Raw genomic sequence first — 18,665 nt, forward strand, 5'->3', positions numbered from 1 at the left:
CTGGAAGTGTCCAAGGCCAGGCTGGAGCATCCTGGGATTGGGCAAGGGGATGGAATGAGACCCAAACCATTCTGGAATCCCACAATTCTCTGATTTTCCCAGTTCCTTCACACTTCTGGACCAGCCTCGGCCAGGTTTTGTTAAACCCGAGCTCAAAGCTGCAAGGAAATACCGGAATTAGAGCTGGAATGAAATCATTTAATCGCAGCAGCCGAAGGAATTCTGCTCCACCTTCCCCCCACCCCAAAGCTGAGGGGTTTGTATACAAAAGTGTCAGCTTTGGATTGTGCCTGGGCTGTGCTCCCTCAGCTCCCTGGCATTTGGGACAGAGCCCAAAACAGAGGGAATTCAGGCTGATTTTTGGGATGAAATTCCCTAAATTCCCACACCTGGAGTGATCAGCAACACCAGAGCAATCCACTGCAATGTTTTATTTGGGAATTTACATATCCACAGGAGAGAGCAGACCACGAGTCTGACTTGTTGCTGACTTTTGAAGCAGTTTTGGGTTCTACTGGAGATGAGAAAAGAAATCTGCCTAAGATTAAAATGTCCCAAGCGAGCCAGGAAAGGGGTGGGGGGAACCAGGATTACACAGGAACAACGACAACAAGAACAGAACAAAACCAACCAAAAAAAGACAAAAAAAAAAGGAAAAAAAGTATAAATTAGGATGTCAGAGTCATTCTTTTTAAAAGTGTAAGAAAACTCACAGAGGGGCTCTGGGCCCTGGAGAAGTTAACTCTGGTTAGATTGTTAAAAGTGAAATCCCATCAAATCCCAACATCAGCCAGAAAAATTCCCTCTGGAGTGCAAGTTTTTCACATTCCATCAGCTTTGTCCCCACTCCAGGCGAGATTCCTGCTTGCTCAGGGGGGGAGGGACAGGACTTTGGTTCCGAGGAGGGTGGGAGCAGGGAGAGCTCCGCTCGAGGGAGGAGGTAGCAAGGCTCGCTTGCCCCTGGGCTCGGCTTAAATCCAGTCCCTCAGCACCAAACGAGGTTCCCCACCCTTTTTCCCCCCCCCAAAAAAAAATCTGCTAACACTGGAGTTGAAGGGAGAAATCCCAGCTTTCCAGGTGGGATTAAGTCCAGATTTCCCAGTCCCAGCTGTGCCCAGGTGCCCAGCAGGGCATCAAGTGCTACCCAGGAGCTCTGGTGGAGCTTTGTGCAGGGAGGGGTTCCCTCCCCGTGTGCATTGACTGTGCTGAGGACGGCGCGCTCGTGTCCTGCTCACCGAGCTGTCCCCGCGGCTGTGACAGTGAGAAAGGCAGAGATGGAGCTCAGGGATGGAAAAAAAAAAACCCCATTCGGGTTGGGTTGGGCTGGGCAGGGCAGGGCCCCCCCCCCGAACCCGAAAGCAAAAACCCCAAATGTCTCATGGAGCAGGTTTGGAGAACAGAACAAAGGCAGAAATGGTCACGAGGCGAGGGCTCATTTCCACAGCGGGGAGCTGAGGGAGGGGTTGCTGCCCTGGGCTCCTCCTCCTCCTCCCATGGACTGTCCATAGCCCATCATTCCGTTGGCTCCGTAGAAGTTCATCCCAGCCATCTGCTGGGTCATCTGCAAGCGGGACAGGAGAGAGGTCAGGGAGGGTCCTGGATACTGCCCACGGATCCCAAAAATAGCAGAGCTCCTAAAGAGGAGCAGGGTGTGGCTCCCACGTGTGGGAGGATGTCAGGGCAGGTTGGAGATCAGCAGGAATTTCTCCATGGGAAGGGTGGTCAGGCCTTGGAATTGCCCAGGGGGGTTTGGAGTCTCCACTCCTGGAGGTGCCCAAGGCACCCTCAAGCGCTCTGAGCTGGGGGATGAGGTTGGGATCGGGCACGGGCTGGACTCAACCTTGGAATTCTTTTCCAGCCTCACCAACCCTGGCATTTTCAGCTGCTCCCAGTGCCACCCTGCACACTCCAGGGAAGCCCAGTTTACCTGACCCCACACCCATCTCTTCCCCACCAAGCACAAACCCCCGGCGATCCCCCTCATTCCTCGGCGATCCCTGCACCACCATCCCACTCACTTCCAGGAAAAACCCTGGAAAAAGCCTCCAGGTGCCTCCCCAGGCATGTCCCCCTCACCTGGGCGAGGTTCCACTGCAGCTGCTGTGCTGGCTGGACCCCGTACACGGGCTGGGGCACCGCGGCCACTCCGGCCACGTATCCAGGCTGCTGGGCCCCCATCATCCCGTTGGGAACGCCCAGCACGTTCCCCACGTATCCCGCCGGGATGGCCATGGGTGTCACCATGCCGGTGGCTCCGGGCTGGGCCAGCATCCCCACGGATGGGGCCATCATGCCCCCCATCATGCTGCTGGAAGGGGGAACTCCTGGGAAGCCGGGATAGGGAGCGGCGGGATAGCCCATCTGAGCCGGCGCCATGAACATCGCTCCTGGGAAAGGCAGGGAGGGAGCAGGGAAACACGGATGAGTTCATGGTCAGGGCTGGAATGTCAGAATTCCAGTCACAGTCTGGCTGTGGTATCCAGGCTCAGCTGGTCCTCGTGATGCTCACAGCTCTCAACGAAGATGGAGAGGGAATTTGGGCAGGGACATGCGGGGATGGATTCCCAGTGCCAAAGGGCAGTGTTAGGTGGGATATTGGGAAGGAATTCCTTCCTGGGAGGCTGGTGAGGGGCTGGAATGAATTTCCCAGAGAAGCTGTGGCTGCCCCATCCCTGGGAGTGTCCAAGGCCAGGCTGGGTGGGGCTTGGAGCAACCTGGGGCAGCGGAACGTGTGGGGCTGGAACAGGATGAGCTTTACACTCCCTTCCCACCCAACCCATTCTGGGATTCTCAGGGATCACCCACATTCCCACTTCCCCTGGAAGCTTTTCCAGCCACCTTGGTCCCAGCTCCCACCAGGGTTACCTTGTGCTGGTGGCTGGGGTGTCTGGGAGCCGTACAGGGACAGGATGGAGTCTTTGGAGAGCTGCTTCTTCCCCACTTCCTCCCCTTTGCCTCCGGGCTCCGGGAAGAGATTCAGGTTTTCGGGAACGGAGCCGGCGCTTCCAGAGGTTGGCATGGAACCAACGACCTGGACAAAGAGACAGGATGGGGGCAAAAATCCAGCATGAGGGGAAAATGGGGAATATCCTGGCCGAGTTTCTTTTTACAGGGATGTGGGGGGGGGGGGGATTACGGCTTCAACATGGAAGAGGGAGATTTTAGGATTTCATTAAGGGAAATGTAGATGAAGGAAGATTCAAGGCAGCCGATCGATGTGTGTGGTGAAACTGGGGCACAGCATTCCCACAGAAGCTGCTCCATCCTTGGAAGTGTCCAAGGCCAGGTTGGAACACCCTGGGCTAGCAGAAGGTGTCCCTGCCCTTTAACATCCCTTCCATCCCAAATTATCCTGTGGTGCTACAAGCCAACCTGGCTTTTCCAAGCCACCAAACATTCCCAGCTCACCTTCCTGGAGTCCGAGCTGGATCCCACGGATGTGAAGAGGTCCAGGTCCTTCTCCAGGCTGCTGGGCCGGCCGTTGGTGACGGGCGTTGTCACCGGAGCGTCTGGCAAGGACAGAGGTGTGTCCTGGGTGTCCCCACACGGCCCCAACCCTGGGACACCTCTGTGCCAGCAGTGCCACCCCACCCAGGGACCTGATCCCGACCTCGCTCATCCCTCTGGAGCTGGGAAGGGACTGGAGCAAGACTTGGGAAGTGTCCCTGGGTCCTGTTTGTGCCATAAACCTCCAGCTGCTCCAGGATAAAGGGAAGCACATGGAAAGCTGTTCCCAAGCAGCACTGGAGCAGTTCAAGCAGAATATTCCTGGAGGATTCCTGGGATTTGTTCACCTGACAGGGAAAATTAGCACTGGAACTCCTCAAATGCCCACAATTTCTATACTAATTTCTCTTACCCAGGCCCAGTAAATCCATGACTGGCTCAGATTTAGGAGAACTTTTCCTGGATTGCTGCGTTTCGTCTTTCTTTTGAGGCTGAGGGGAAAGAAAAACCACAAATCTTGTTCAGCTTTTGGGTTCACTCTGAAATGCCAGAGGTTTTAATCAGGTTAACACTTAAAATCCCTTTTTTCCAGTGGATTTAAGTCACAAATAAAAGCGAAACTCTGTTTGATCTTCCAAAACGAGAATTTCAGAGTGAATATTTCAGTTCTTTATTGTCCCAATAGGTTGTCAAACCCAAGCAGGCTCTAAACTAGGGAGAAGCAGCTGCTGGAGCTGGAAAAATCAGCAGGGAATAGCTGGATTCCAACCTGCACATCTGCTCAGTGTCTGGGGAGCAGAGCAAAACAAGCTCCCACCACTGGTGACTCAAAGCACCCAGGGTGTGACTGAGGCCAGAAAAATGCTCCCAGAGCAGGCTGGAATCCCTCTGCTCTGCCTCAGGGATGTCTCCATAACTGCTCCATGATTTTCCTCCTGATCTTACCATTTTCACCTTCTCAAAGATGATGGGCTCCAGTTTTCTTTCTGACTCGTTGCTCCTTTTCCATTTGTCATCCTTTTCTTTCTGTGAGGGAAAAATCACTGATGTGAGGGAAAAAAATCCTGATTACACCAAGCAAAAGCTCACAACTGGTGCTGTTACTGATCTAAAACCCCTTAGATCTAAAAACCCTCAGAAACAGCTGAGTTTGAGGTAAATTTTTGCATTTGTCCTGTTCTCAGCAAGGAATTGGATAAATCCCTGCCAAGATCTCCTCCAATCATCATCCTTGGGGATTTATTGCCTCTCACTTCCATCCATCATCCTTTTCTTTCTGTGAGGGAAAAATCACTGACGTGAGGGAAAAACCTCCTGATTACTCCTAAAAAAATCTCACACCTGAGGCTGTTACTGATCTAAAACCCCTTAGATCTAAAAACCCTCAGAAACAGCTGAGTTTGAGGTAAATTTTTGCACTTGTCCTGTTCTCAGCAAGGAATTGGATAAATCCCTGCCAAGATCTCCTCCAATCATCATCCTTGGGGATTTATTGCCTCTCACTTCCATCCATCATCCTTTTCTTTCTGTTAGGGAAAAATCACTGACATGAGGGAAAAACTTCCTGATTACACCTAAAAACAATCTCACACCTGAGGCTGTTACTGATCTAAAACCCCTCAGATCTAAAAACCCTCAGAAACAGCTGAGTTTGAGGTAAATTTTTGCATTTGTCCTGCTCTGAGCAAGGAATTGGATAAAACCCTGCCAAGATCTCCTCCAATCATTATCCTTGGGGATTTATTGCCTCCTGCTTCCATCCACACAAACCACTCAGCTAGAAGAGAAAGAGGGAAGAAAACAGGAATTTAAAGCACCCCAAACACTCCAACCCCCTGAGTTCTGCCATGTCAGTACAAATCTGTGACCCTGCTTTTGTTCCCTCTCCTGGATAACCTGGAATCAGCTTCAGCAGCAAAACCCACTCAGCATCCTCAAATCTGCTCAGTGCTGTGCAGGAATTCACTCCATGGAGAACATGCAGCCCTGGAGAAGGGATTGCCCTGGATATAGGGAACATTTCAAGTGTTTTAATCACAAATTTTGGCCTCCAGACTCACCCTGAAAGCGTTGATGTCGATGCTTCTGTCCATGTATTTCTTCTTCTCGTATTTATCCCGGATAAAACTCTCCACAGCTCTGCAGCAGCTGGTTAAGGACAAAGGATTCCAGAATAGAAGCCTTATTTGACAGGGGAGGAACAAGGTACAGGCTGTAACTAAATTAAATCATTGTTTAAAAAGCATTTCCAGCAGTAACTTTCTTATTAAAATAATTTACTCCTGGATCTCAACTCGGTTTTTGCCCGTGGGTTATTCCAGGTTATTCTAGCGCTATAAAAGAGGAATTAAATCAGGATTTAGGCTCTTGCTGTGTTTTCTCCACTGTTTTTTGTTTGCCCCAAGCATCCCCTCAGCACATTCAGGTCACCAGCACAGATTACAGTGGGCACAGCTGGGCCCTGCACCTCAAAAAACACCTCAGGTACCAGGTTAACTCAAAAAACGATGGGGAAAGGTGCTCCTGTGGGCTTTTTTTAGGTTCACATCATTACACCCCTGTTTACTCTGCATTGCTGCAAGGTGGGAATCACAGCTGAAGTTTTCAGGAGCACTAAAAATTCCATCAGAGAATCCCAGCCTGATTTGGGTTGGAAGGGACTTTAAAGCCCATCCTGTCCCATGGGCAGGGACACCTTCCACTATCCCAGGGTGCTCCAAGCTCCACCAGCCTGGTCTTGGGCACTGCCAGGGATCCAGGGGCAGCCACAGCTGCTCTGGGAGATCCATTCCAGCCCCTCACCAGCCTCACAGGGAGGAATTCCTTCCCAAAATCCCACCTATCCCTGCCCTCTGGCAGTGGGAATCCACCCCCTTCATCCTGTCCCTTGTAAATCCTCTCTCCATCTCTCTTGCAGCTCCTTCAGGTCCTGGAAGGCCACAATTAGGTCTCCACGGAGCCTTTGGAACACTCAGCACTTTGGAAAATCCAACCCTCCCCTTCCCCTCCAGGCTCCAAAACCTGTGGCAGCCTCCTGTGGTGACACTGGTGTCCCCGTTCTCCACCCCCAGAGCTCTGCAGCAATTCCCTCATTCCCATTCCCTGCCTCAGGGAACTCCTCCTCCTTTAGGGAGGTTTCACCACAGAGCTCTAGGATGGAAAGGCTCCGTGTTTTTCCAGGGAAAAAGGATGCTGGTCTGTCTGGGGCCTCCGGAAGTTCTCGGGCAGGTAGGCTTCGTAGAGACGATTGGCTTTGCCATTCCCCATCTCCTGCACGCACTGGAATCCAAAAAAATTCCTTGAAATTTTCTTTTCCCGGACATTAAAGCTCTCCCACAGCATCCCAGCCCACCAAGGAAGTCCATCCCAAAGAACTCAGGGAGATCCTCCACTGTTCACTCCCAGGGAAACCTGAGGCAGCTGCTCCAATCCCCTCCTATCCAATTTGCCAATCCTAAGCAAAATTTAGTCCAAGGCAGGATAAATACCCCCTTAGCAATCCAGAATCCCTCTGGAAATCCCTGGGAAGCTTGAGGAGAGGTGGGCAGCAGCTCCAGGCAGCAGGAATTGGTAATTTAACAGAGACTTGCAGCTCCTTTGGCTTTACCCTCCGCTGCTTGTTGAGCCTGGAATGAGGACATTTTCCCTCCCAGCTGGAATTCTTCTCCCTCCTCCACTTCCCGCATTTTTTGGGCTATCCTGGCTTGGTTTAATCCCAAATGAAGCCCCAGGAACAAAAAAAAAAAACCAAAAAGCCCCTCACTGTGTTATCCCAGCCCTTACCTGAATCTGTTCCTGCGTCCACTGGTCGAGGTTGACGGATTTGACCCTGGATATGTGAACTCCCAGGTTCCTGTGGATCCCGGCACAGCGGATGCAGATGAACACCCCGATATTCCAGGATGCCCATCGTGGCCCTGGGAAGAGAGAGCAAAGTGTTTCCCACGGAGCCAACCCCTGTTTTGGCCTGGAGCAACTGGGAAACTGCACCAAGTGAACTGGGATTGAGGCCTTTGGATTCTCAACCAGGCTGGAAACTGGAATTCCACATCAGCAGGATGTTCCCAATCATTATCCTTGGGGATTTATTGCCTCCCTCTTCCATCCACACGAACCAAACAGCTCGAAGAGGAAGAGGGAAGAAAAGAGGAATTGAAACCACCCCAAACACTCCAACCCCCTGAGCTCTGCCGTATCTGTGATCCTGCTTTTTTCCCCTTCTTTCCTGGATAACTTGGAACGAGCTCCAGAAGATTCCCTACAGCAAAAACCCACTCAGCATCCCCAAATCTCCTCAGTGCTGTGCAGGAATTCCCAGCTGAGCCAGGAGAGCAGCACCCAGCCCAGCATTTGGCCCCCAAAACCAATCCCAGCCCAAGAAATGATCAGTTGACCCCACAGTTTCCACAGCTGGGATGCAGATTCCCGGTTTTCATGCGGCTTGGACAGGCAGGACAGCTCCAAGGTGTGGGTGGGAGATCATGCCAGGGATAAAAACCACCCCCAAGGGAAAGATTAACGAGCTTAGATCCACTCAATGCACCCAGGAATCCCAGCAAGGCATTCCCCAGGGGATACAGAGATCCACAGGAATTCCCACCCCTCTCCCAGCCAGGCCAGACCCTCAATCCTGCTCAATATTTTAGGAATATTTTCAAATTAAACCCCCTGCCTCGAGATGCCAGCCCCAGTCCAGAGTCCCAGCTCCCAGCACAAACTGGTGTCCCAGTGCATGGGAAACTGGGAAAACAAAGATTTAGGGATCCACCAGCCTCCACCAGCCCTTTTCCCAGACATTATTCTGGATGATGAAGAGTTATCCTGCTTTTCTTGCCGCAGCTAAAATAGCAAAACCTCCAGTTAATGAGAGGGAGGTGGGAGGGGGAAGAGGGGGAAAGTGTAATTTCAAAGCCCTAAAAAAGCAGTGCTGCATTGGAGGCCCTGGAGATGCTGTTAACAGTTTAATTCCCATTCCTGAGGAAAACCTGGAGCATCCTGAGGGATTTGGTGCTGTTAGTGATATCAGGGACCCTTCCAGAGCAAAGGTACCCAACCTCTACCAGGTAACTCCAGCAGCTCTTCCAGGGAATTCACTTTAAAAATGTCTTTATTAAATCTTCTGGCCTTTCCTGCCATTATTTGATGATTTTTTCCTCTCCAGGAGAGGCCTTTGGGAATATCAATTTCATGGAGCTGAGGAATTCACTTCCCAGACCTGATTAGAAGCACTGTACCTCAATTCCTTTATTATACCCTCCAAAACGTAGGAATGACTCAAATCCATACCTTTAGCACCACCTAAACATGCCCAAAAATCGGGAACAAACCCCTTAGCCAGGATCCTTCCTGTGATTTCCACACGGAATTCTCTCCCAGATCCACCCCCAGGGCTCTAACGTGAGACTGCTGGAAGGATTAGCATGAGATTCAAGGTTAGATTTAAACTCCAGATAAATTTAGCCTTGATAGGACTAAAAGGATTAAGGGGCAGCTCCTGGAGTAATCAGCTCACTGGGATTGTCACATGGACCAGCTCAAGCCACCACAACCTCCCACTCAAACATGACTCAGGGGTAATGTCACACCCTCCTGCTGCTCCAGTGTCCCCTCAGGGGTCTGGGATAACACTGCAATCCCAGCTGGAATGTGCTGCAACTCCTAAACCCAAATTCTGAGAGAGCCAATACGGAGGAGCTTCGTTTTGTTTCAATTAAAATGAATATTGAGGCTTTTTAAACTCCTCCCTGTAATAAACACATTATACAACCAGGGGTGAGCTCTTCCCTGGGGAGATTCCAGCTGGGATTTGGGTGTCCTTGCACACAGCCAGAAGGTGCTGCAGGAAAGGCTTCAAATCTGCAGGGAACAGAGGAGTGAGGTTGGTTTTATCCAGAGCCAAGGGACAGATTGTGACCCCAGCAGCTCAGGATTCTGCTCTGTGGCAAGGAAGGATTCCAGAGCCACACAGGGAGGAAATCTGGATTTTCCAAAATGCTCCCTGAGCCTGCAGCCACAGCAAACCCTGCTGGGGTCAGGTGGGATCCAACACCCTCCAACACCCCTTTCCCAGACCTCCAGCTGAACTAAAGCAACATTTTAACCTTCAAATGTCTTCTAAAAATGTCTTTTAAATTGTCTCATGAAGCCCTCGGTTTGTGGGTGGGGGGAAGGGTTTGGTGCAGATGTAAACAACCTCCCACTTCCCTCTTCAGAGCAGCTCCCACTGAAACATCTCCCACTAAAAATCTCCCTGCAAGTGCCCGGTGGCTCAGATTTTGCTTTTTAGAGCTTTTTGCAGGCATTTCCCCGGGGTTTCACAGCTGTTTTCAAGGTGACTTGACTCGAAAAAGCCCCAGGTGGCACCTCCAGATGTGACTTTCACCCTGTGCTGCAGCTTTTCACTTCCCCAAAACCCAACCCCAGCTCAGACTGTGCAGCAGCTCCAGTGATAAAAGGGGGGGAAAACGCCTGGGTTGGAGTTTAGGGTCAAATTTTTCTGAGAAAAATGGGTTTATAATGATAAATAACTACAGAGGAGCTTTCATCAGCGCTGCTGAGCTGCCTGGGAGCATTATCACCCCTCACAAAAATTGGGCACACCCTGATACCCACCACTAATTGCACCAGGGAGCACCTCACCCTCCTGGCACAGGGAATGATGGAATTATCTCCCAAAGAGCTGAGGACAAGGCCAACAGAACCATTCAGCTCCTTAAACCACTAAAAAGAAATAGTTTCCTGCAGCAACCCTTGATGTTACAAAATGAATTCCCCTGAGGCTCAGCACCCTCAGAGCCACCAGGCTGAAATGCAAACCCCATTCCCACATGGAAAACTGGGAATTTGCTCCAGTTTCAACCAGTGTCAGCCTTGCCTGGAGCTGCCACCACTTTTGTCTCATTTTTATGGATAATTTTAACATCCATGGAAAGCAAAGTCACCTGGCACCAACCCTGCTCTGCTCAAGTTCAGGCCTGCACAAATCCCTCCTGGATTGAAGGAAACATCGATTTTGAGTAAAAATCCCAACGTTTTGAAAAGCCTGGATGCCCACTCAGCTCTGGCACAGGATTTATGTTAGCTCAGACCCTCTTGGGATGCATTCCCAGCCTGGCAGGGGCTGCAGGAGGATCACGAGCTCCAAAGCATCCCTTGCTCGGTGAATTTTCATTTCGAGCTGCAGTGAATATTTGAGTGCATTCCCAAGCAGAGGATGAATCCAGCAGGGATTCAGTGCCCAGCCAGTGCTCCATGACACAATTCCAGAGCCTGGTTTACATCCCAGCCTGTCAAAATAAACTCCACATACCAAGCTTGGTCGTGCCAGCTCCAGTCCACATCTAAGCTCTGCTCATTAATGCTCCAAGGGCTGCTGAATGATCTGAATGACTGAAAAGGATCCTAATTCCCTTTAAAACCTCAGCCTAATTCCCTTTTAAACTCCCAGCCTGAGGAACCTGCTCTAAATGAGTCACTTGCTCCAAGTTCACGCCCTGGAGTGGTTTTAATTGAGAAATCCCGAGGGGATTCACTCCTCACCCTTTACTCAGGCACCAAATTCTGGCCCAAGCTCCTGAGGCGACTTTTTGCAGTAATAACTCTGCAGAAGGCATTTAAAAATAAACCAGGATCTGGCTGCTCTTTTGGGAAGGGAGGGAGGCAGGAAAAAAAAAAAAGAGTTGCTTCCATAGGCAGGAAGGAGGGAGCATCCCAATTCTGAGCCTGCTGAAATATTCCCAGTGGAAATGAGCAGCCAGCTGTTCCAGGGAAACGTGCCCTCATCCATGGATCCCAAAACTGCTCCATGTCTGTCTGTGGAGTCATCTAACCATCCCCTGGGGAAAAGGGATGTGGGGAATTCTCCCTGGAGCAGGATAATCCCTGCCACGGGACATTGACACCCTCAGCTTTCACCGGGGAAAAATTTCCTCGAATCCAAGCTGAAAAATCCCCATTTCTTACAGAGCCAAAGGAGGAAAGAAGTCAGGATCCAAGAGGTTCCTCTGCCTCGTGGTTTCCTTGTTCTGGAAAGAGATTGCTCAAGGATTTACTGACACTCATCCTGCTCAGAGCTGTGACAAAGCCTCTCTTGCAAAACAACTTCCTCGGCTCTTCTCTGGAAATCCTGTGCTTCCAGGACTTTGGGCAACCAAGGGAAACTCTAAAAACCCACTCAAATCAGCTTCAAGACCTCTAAATTAAGATATTTCGTTATTAACACTATTAATTGCTGAGCTGAGCATGGATCCTGCTGCAGGGATTGTTTCCACCTCAGATTTGGGATGAACACCTGCTGCGCTCCCAGATTTAGGCCCAGACTGAGTGATTTGTGCAGCTTTCAGAGGATGCTAAAGCCAAAACCCACACTTTATCACACACAAAAGGTGCTTAATAAGGATCTACACCTAATCAAGTAAATTAATCACCCCAAAAAATCAGCTTTATACCATCCTTTGAGAGAAGAAAGGGCTGTTTTGGGATTTTCTTTGTCCTTTTTCTCCTCCCTGTAATGACAGGCCTTAACCACGTTTTGCAGGAAAAAAGGTGCTGGCTCTACTTTCTGCCAGAAAAGCCTTGAAAACTTCCAGTTTACCAAAACCCACCCAATATTTGAGGGCCCCGTGGCCTTGAAGACCAGGATTTATGTGGTTTTGAGTAAAGATGAGCAGCTTTCAGTGCAGCTTTATCACTGCTCCCATCGTGTTCTTTGAAGTGCAGATGGAGGGAGGTGGAGGAAATGAGAATTTCTGTGAACAGCAGGGTGGGGCTTTCCTGCTGCTGCAGAAAGTGATGGTTGTTCCTTCCCTCAAGAAAACGGTGACAAGGACAATTTCAAGCAGTGCTATCATCAGGATCCATGAAAAACAACTGGGTGACATCACCAAGACTGATGGTGACACAGCCTAAATATAAATATACATTAAAAAAAAAATAAAAAAATAAAAAAATCAGTCAATTCCACAATCCACGGACTTCCTGGGGCATCATTTTTGACCAGAACCACACATCAGTCAATCCTAGAAATTACAGATCCCAAGGAGGTCTGAATTTCCATGAAATGCACGAAATTTAGGTGATAGGTGCCCACATGCACCTGTAAACAGAGCAGCAGGATGAAGCTCTGCCATCACCAAACTGAATTTTGATGCTGTAAATAGAATTTTGCCACCTTTTAAGATGCTTTCAATTCTTAATTTCACAATAAAAATATTCAGACTCTGTTTTCCAAGTTCAGCTGAGTTGGAAATTCAATTTTGCATGTTTTTAGAAGCCACCAAGTCCTTAAGAAAAGCTCTGAGCAGAGGAAGAGTGGCAGGTCCTGGGTCAGTTTTTGAGGAATTGAGAACCGTTTCAATATCTAGAGTTAAACATGGACTATCCCTTGGAATTCCTAGGGAAAAGGTCAGGAAGGAATGGCATATTTTGCCAAAATTAGAGGCAAAACCAAACATTAAGGCCCAGGCAAATCCAGCTTCGCACTCGCTGCTCAACAACAGCTCCTCCTAAAAGCTCCTCTTTTGTCCCAGATTTCCTGGGACACAGGGAACAATCCCTACCAGGGATCAACCTGGAGGAGCCCTGAGCTATTCCTGACTTTTTGGTTGGTTTCAAGACCTACTTTGCATTTTGGAGCACGAGCTCCCTTTGCGCTGCAGCGCCCGGCACGGGAGCTGCCGTTCCTTACGTAACTCCCGGCAGTTTCTATAGGAACAAACTTTACTCCAGCTGCAGCCCTGGGAATCACACGGGGCTTTGGGTTGGTTTTTTATTTTTTTGGGAGCTTTCTTTGCCACCTCCACTCCCCAGGCGGGTCAGCACAGAGAGCCCAGGTGCTGCTGCTCCGAGGATTATCCTTATTTCTGGCAGATGGAGGGACACGGAGCTGAGCGTGACTCAGAGCTCTGCTTAAAAGGGATCTTCCTACAACTAATTCCACACTAAATCCCTGTTGGGAACGCTGATGCTTTTTTTCCCTTGCTTGAGTGGGAATTGACAGCTCCAGGCAGGGTCAGGGAGGACAGAGCTGTGTCCTCTCCCAGTTTTACCCTGCTCAGGTGAAGATTCCTGAGGGATAAGCTGAATTTCGGAGCATTCCCACTCCCTTTGTGCACAAAGCTCTCTCAGATCGGAATTGAGAAGAGCAGAAAAGCAGAATCATGGAAGATCCCAGAATATTGTGGCTGCAGCAAATGAACACACAGCCCACATGCATCCCTCTGACAAGATTCCCTTACATAAGGCTGAGCTTTCTCCTCATCCCAGATTTCCTAAGCCAAGCTGAGCAGTTCCAGCCCCACCACTTTGGGTTTGTGAAGGCACAGGCTGCTCCACTCCCCCTCCATCAGCATTCCCATCCCGATCCTCCTTTCTCCCATGCAGCTGTTCCAGCAGCTATTTAAAAAGTTCCTCTTGCAATTGCTCTGACTGCAAAGGGAATTCAGCTGCAGCTCAAGAGGCTGCTGGAGGAGGAGGAGTTGAGTCACGCCGATTTTCAGGCAATATTTGGCTGAGGTTAAGAGGAGTTAGGCTGGACTAAAGCAGCTCCCCCAAAAGATAATTCCCAAATTCCACTGGAAGTCAGCCTCCCTTAACCACCTGCTCCAGCCCTAAGCTTTTCCCCCTTCCCATCCCATATTTATCCAGTTCCGGGCAGGGATTTTCCCCATCCTACACCTTTTCTTTTTGTGAGGAATTGAACCTGGATTTGTGCTGCGTTCAGCAGCAGTTCTCCCATCTAACCCCTCGGCATACAAGGGATGGATTCGGGCCTGGAACCCATGGATCTCACAGGACAAAGGGATCAAGGGAATAGCCAGACAAACCAGGAGGAGCACAGGGCAACCTGAACCTTTGGGCAGCCACGGCAGCGCCCGCCGGTGCTCCCGGGGGAGGAAGCTCCCGCTCCAACGTCACCACTCCGGGATCCACAGAGCCTGCTGGATGCATGGATGGGACTGGAGAGCAAAGGGAAGAGTTTGGGAGAAGGAGAGAACCAAACACGATTAGCTGGGGGGTGCACGAGAGCAGCTGGAGAGGCAGAAATGAATTCCCTTCGTGTCGCTCAATGGGAATTTTCCAAATCCCGGGAGCTGCCGGTGGAGCCCAACTGGGAGATTTCACCACATCCCTCCCTCCCTCAGCCATCCCAGCTCCAGGCTCCCATTCCAGGCAGGGAATCTGCTGCTGGAGCTGTGCAGCAGCCCCGTTATCTCACACACACACACACAGAGAACAGCAGCACCACGGCCGCCCTCGGAATGGCTTCACCACAGGAACGGCACCGGCAGGAAAAATCCCACCTGCCCAGCAAGTGCTGCTCTTTGCAGGTGTTTTTCCAAGTGATTCCCACAGCACAGGCCTCCAAGGAGAGGATTTTAACTCTGCAGTGCTCACCCTGCCCTGGCTCAGCTCCCCCAAACACGAGGTTGGCAACAAAAAAGAGGAAGAAGCAGCACGAGATCGCCCACAATTTCCTGCAAAACAACAACCTCCGAGCAGGGTTTGCAAAAACTCCCTGAGATTTCACCGAATCTCCCACTGGCTTGGGTTGGAGAGACCTTAAAGCTCATTTAATTCCACCCCTGCCATGGTTAGGGACACCTCCCACTATCCCAGGTTGCTCCCGGGGTACTCCAGTCCCTGCACAGAAGAACAGCTTTGCTTCCAGACAGCCCTGGAAGTGCTGAGGGCACCATGTGGAGCCACCACGGGGCTCCTTTCCAGAGGCAAAATGGAATGTTGCAGTTATTCCAGGAGGAATATCAGGCCTTCCTTGCCATCAGCGCTGGGAGAGCTCCACTGTCAGCAAAAGTACCCCAAAAACTGTAGGAATTCCCTGGAGCTCTGGGCAGAGACAGCTTCTGTGGCACCACATGGACCAAAACTACCAAAAGTGCCCCAAAATCTGCAGGAATTCCTTGGAATTCTGGGCAGAGATAAATCCCGTGGCCACACATGCCCTGGAGGAGGAGATTTCCCACTTCCAGGAATCTCATTAGTGCAGGGGATAATTACTGGATCAGATAACTGAGGCCAACCCCAGCCTGCTCTCCAGGACTGGTGCAATCCTCATTCCCAGCCAGGAGCGGCTTCCAGCTTTGGAAAGGCTGAGCTCCACATTACGACTTCGTTATAATTATAATAATTAACTGGAATTCTGCACTTCCAGGACGTGCTGTGGCCGGGAGAAGCTCCACCACGGCATCCCCCTGGAGCTGTGGGGTTGAATTTATCCCCGTTTTGGTGGAATTTGCTGTCTCAGGCCTGGGAAGCCGAGATAAAAGGAGCTATTTCTGCCCTCGGGGCTGGCAGGAGGTGCCAAGAGATAAAGGATTGGCACGGGAGGGGAACATCCTGATCTCCAACGCTGCCAGGTGTGCTCCAGGCAGGTGGGAAGGATGAGGTTATTGTGGTTTGGGGCTTTTTAGGTTGAAAAAAAATCATAATAATATCAATTTTAACGCTGGTCAAGGGGGCTCTGCAGTTTTTGAGGTCACACTGAGGTGACCAAGCCCTTTCGGCCAAGCCCTGCTCCAAGTTCACTTCCAGCAGCTCTTGGGAAAGAGGCTCAAGTCCAGATCTCCAAGTGATTATGGCAGCTCATTAAAACGGGATTTTGGGCAACTTTTAACTCTTGTGCTGCAGGAAAACAAAGCATTTCACAGCAGCAACCACAGAGCAGCACCAGGGCACAAGGAACAATTCCTTTCCTTTGTTTTATCCTCTGCGATTCAAACGTTTACTTTCTCAGATAGACCAGGGTCATAACATCCCTGCAATCAGAAAAACATGGAATGGTTTGGGTTGGGAGGGACTTTAAAGCTCGTCCTGTCCCAGGCTGGCCTTGGACAATTCCAGGGATGAGGCAGCCACAGATTCCTGGGCCAGGGCCTCACCACCCTCACAAGGAAAAACCAGGTGGAAAAGGAAGCAGAGGACAAAAGTCTGGAATTCCTCCAGTGGTCCACGATCCCAGGCTGAGGTTTCACCTCCTCCCCTGTCCTCACACCATCCAGGTCAGATCCTGCTGCTCACATGCCAGCCCCGGGTGACAGGATGTGACTCCCCAGCTGGAATTCCCTCGATTCCACAGCGCCGGCTTTTCCAGGTCCCTCTTCACGCCCCCAGCCACCCTGGGATGTTTCCCGGGAGCCGCTGGATTCCCACAGGGACCTCTGGGGCCGTTCCCTCCCCATCTCCCCCCCGGCTTCCAGGGGCACCGGGAACGCAGCTCCTCCAGCAGCGCCTCCCGCCGTGACTCGCACCAAACCCAGCTGTGCTGCCGCCAAAGATTTGGGAGATTTCCCCCCAAAACCACCGTGGTCTCTCCCCAAAACCATCCTGTTCTTTCCCCCAGAAACCACGGCGTTCTTTCCCCCACAAACCACCGTATTCCTGACCCAAACCCACCCTGTTCTTGACCCCAAACTCACCCTGCTCTCTCCCCCAAACCCACCCTGTTCTTGTCCCCTAAACCACCCTCTTCTCTCCCCAAACCCCACCACTTTCTCCCCCCAAGCCCCCGCGCTGGCCCCGAGCAACCCCCCGTAACCGCCGGGGCAGCACCGTTGTCCCCCCGCCACCACCGGAGCTCTCCCCACCGGGCCCCCGGCGGAAACACAGCGCGGTGCCCACCCCCACGAGGCCCAACCGGGAGCGTCCGACCCTCGGGGGAGCGGCGACACCGGAGAGCACCGAGCGGCGAGGCCGGTGGGAGGAGGGCACCGAGGGGGTTCAGCAGGCCCCGCCGCCCATCCGCGCTACCTTTGGCCTGGCAGTCGGCGCAGAACTTGTTCTCGTCCTCGGCCAGCAGCCCGGCCAGCACCGCCTGGTAGCGCTCCACGTCCCGCACCGATTTTCCCGTCATGGCGCGGCCGGCGCTGCCCGCCCGCGGGTCACGGCCGGCCCGCCCGCTTCCTGCTTCCGGTATGGGCGGGGCTACAGCCGGGGGAGGAGCCAATCAGCACCGGCCCCGCGCGGGTACACCTCCCCCGGGCGCCGCCGGCGCTCGGCGCTGATTGGTTACGGCGCGGCGGCGGGAGCCAATGGGGAGAGAGGGGAGGGGCCACCGGGGTATGAATGGGGAGGGTCACGTGATGGGGAGTGGGGGCGTGGGGACAATGGGGAGAAAATGGGGGCACTCGGGGGGACAATGGGGGGGACAGCGGGGGGATAATGGGGGGACAGGCAGGGGATGGGGGACACAGGGATGCGGAGGTGATGGCCGGGGGCTCTGGGGGTGCCAGGGGTGCTGGCTGGGAGGTTTGGGGGGCTCAGGGGTGCTGGGTGGGGGATCTTGGGGGGGCCCTGGGGTGCTGGGATGCTGGGTGGGGGTCCAGGGATGTGGGATGGAGGGTTGTGGGGGGCTCCGGGATGCTGGATAAGGGGTTGGGGAGGACTCAGGGGTACAGGGGTGCTGGGTGGGGAGGTTTGGGAGGCTCAGGGATGCTGGTCGGGGCGTTTTGGGGATCTCAGGGGTGCTGGGTGGGGGTTTGGGGTGCTGTCCCTGGGCTGGAAGGGGAGCTGGCTGTGCAGGGGGCTGGTGGCCGTGCTGAGGAGAGGATTTCAGGAGCGGCAGTACCCGAAAAACTGCGATAAAATGAGCAACGGCATCGCCAGGAGACAGAAATCTGTCACCGGAGTACTGTGGGAACCAGAAAAAGCCGGGATTACATAATCCTGCCCAAAGTGCCACTCGTGTCCCAGAAGAGGACAGGGCTGGCACACACCTGCCCGGGGCACGGGCAGGAGCATCCCAGCAGCCCCAAAAGGAGATGCTCCCAAAACATCCCGGATCCTTTTTTTTTGTCTCAAACCCCCGCGTTTTGGTGCAATTCCTTCCCTACCAGGCTGGGGCATGGAGAGAACAATCCAGGAGAGATCCCAGCCCAGAGCGGGGCATCCCCAGTCCCAACTGGTCCGTACTGGGATGGCCCCGTGCCCACCGGGGAGGGTGCCCAGCCCTGCCCCGAAGCCCCGAGCCCCCGCAAACGCGGTGGATCAGCGGCGCATTGGTGAGCCTTGGAGCTCTCAGGAGGAGGAGGAGGAGGAGGAAATCACCGGGATGAATCATCCCGAGTTCCCTGGGAATGGGAATGGGAATGGGGGTGTGAGCGGGACATCCACCCGCCCCATGGGAACTGCCCCTGTGACCCCGGGCACAGCCCCGCTTCCCTCCCGGTGCCACTCTGGGGACACGGGGCAGGAATCCCCCGGGA

The 18,665-nt window shown here is 52.4% G+C and overlaps 1 protein-coding gene across 1 annotated transcript; it reads right to left on the bottom strand.

The window, feature by feature from the left end:
* Positions 1–456: 456 nt before the first annotated feature.
* Positions 457–17,347, bottom strand: SMAP2 (small ArfGAP2). Its single transcript, XM_082296708.1, has 10 exons — positions 17,212–17,347; positions 7,231–7,364; positions 6,641–6,726; positions 5,508–5,586; positions 4,393–4,473; positions 3,860–3,938; positions 3,409–3,509; positions 2,866–3,031; positions 2,077–2,387; positions 457–1,561 (listed from the first exon to the last, which is right to left on the bottom strand). The coding sequence occupies exons 1-10, from the start codon at positions 17,312–17,314 to the stop codon at positions 1,433–1,435; spliced, it is 1,269 nt and encodes a 422-aa protein (XP_082152834.1). The 5' UTR covers positions 17,315–17,347; the 3' UTR covers positions 457–1,432.
* Between the last annotated feature and the right edge of the window lie 1,318 nt (positions 17,348–18,665).

Source organism: Coloeus monedula (genome assembly GCF_965178545.1).
Source record: "Coloeus monedula genome assembly, chromosome: 24".
Lineage (NCBI taxonomy): Eukaryota > Metazoa > Chordata > Aves > Passeriformes > Corvidae > Coloeus > Coloeus monedula.

Bases quoted from the DNA above. Each gene is read 5' to 3' on its own strand.
- SMAP2 (XM_082296708.1), bottom strand. From the start codon at position 17,314: ATGACGGGAAAATCGGTGCGGGACGTGGAGCGCTACCAGGCGGTGCTG. The intron at 6,727-7,230 runs GTAAGGGCTGGG...TTTGGATTCCAG, and splicing joins GGACGCAGGAACAGATTCAG to TGCGTGCAGGAGATGGGGAA. The intron at 5,587-6,640 runs GCATCCTTTTTC...CAGCTGCTGCAG, and splicing joins CGGAGGCCCCAGACAGACCA to AGCTGTGGAGAGTTTTATCC.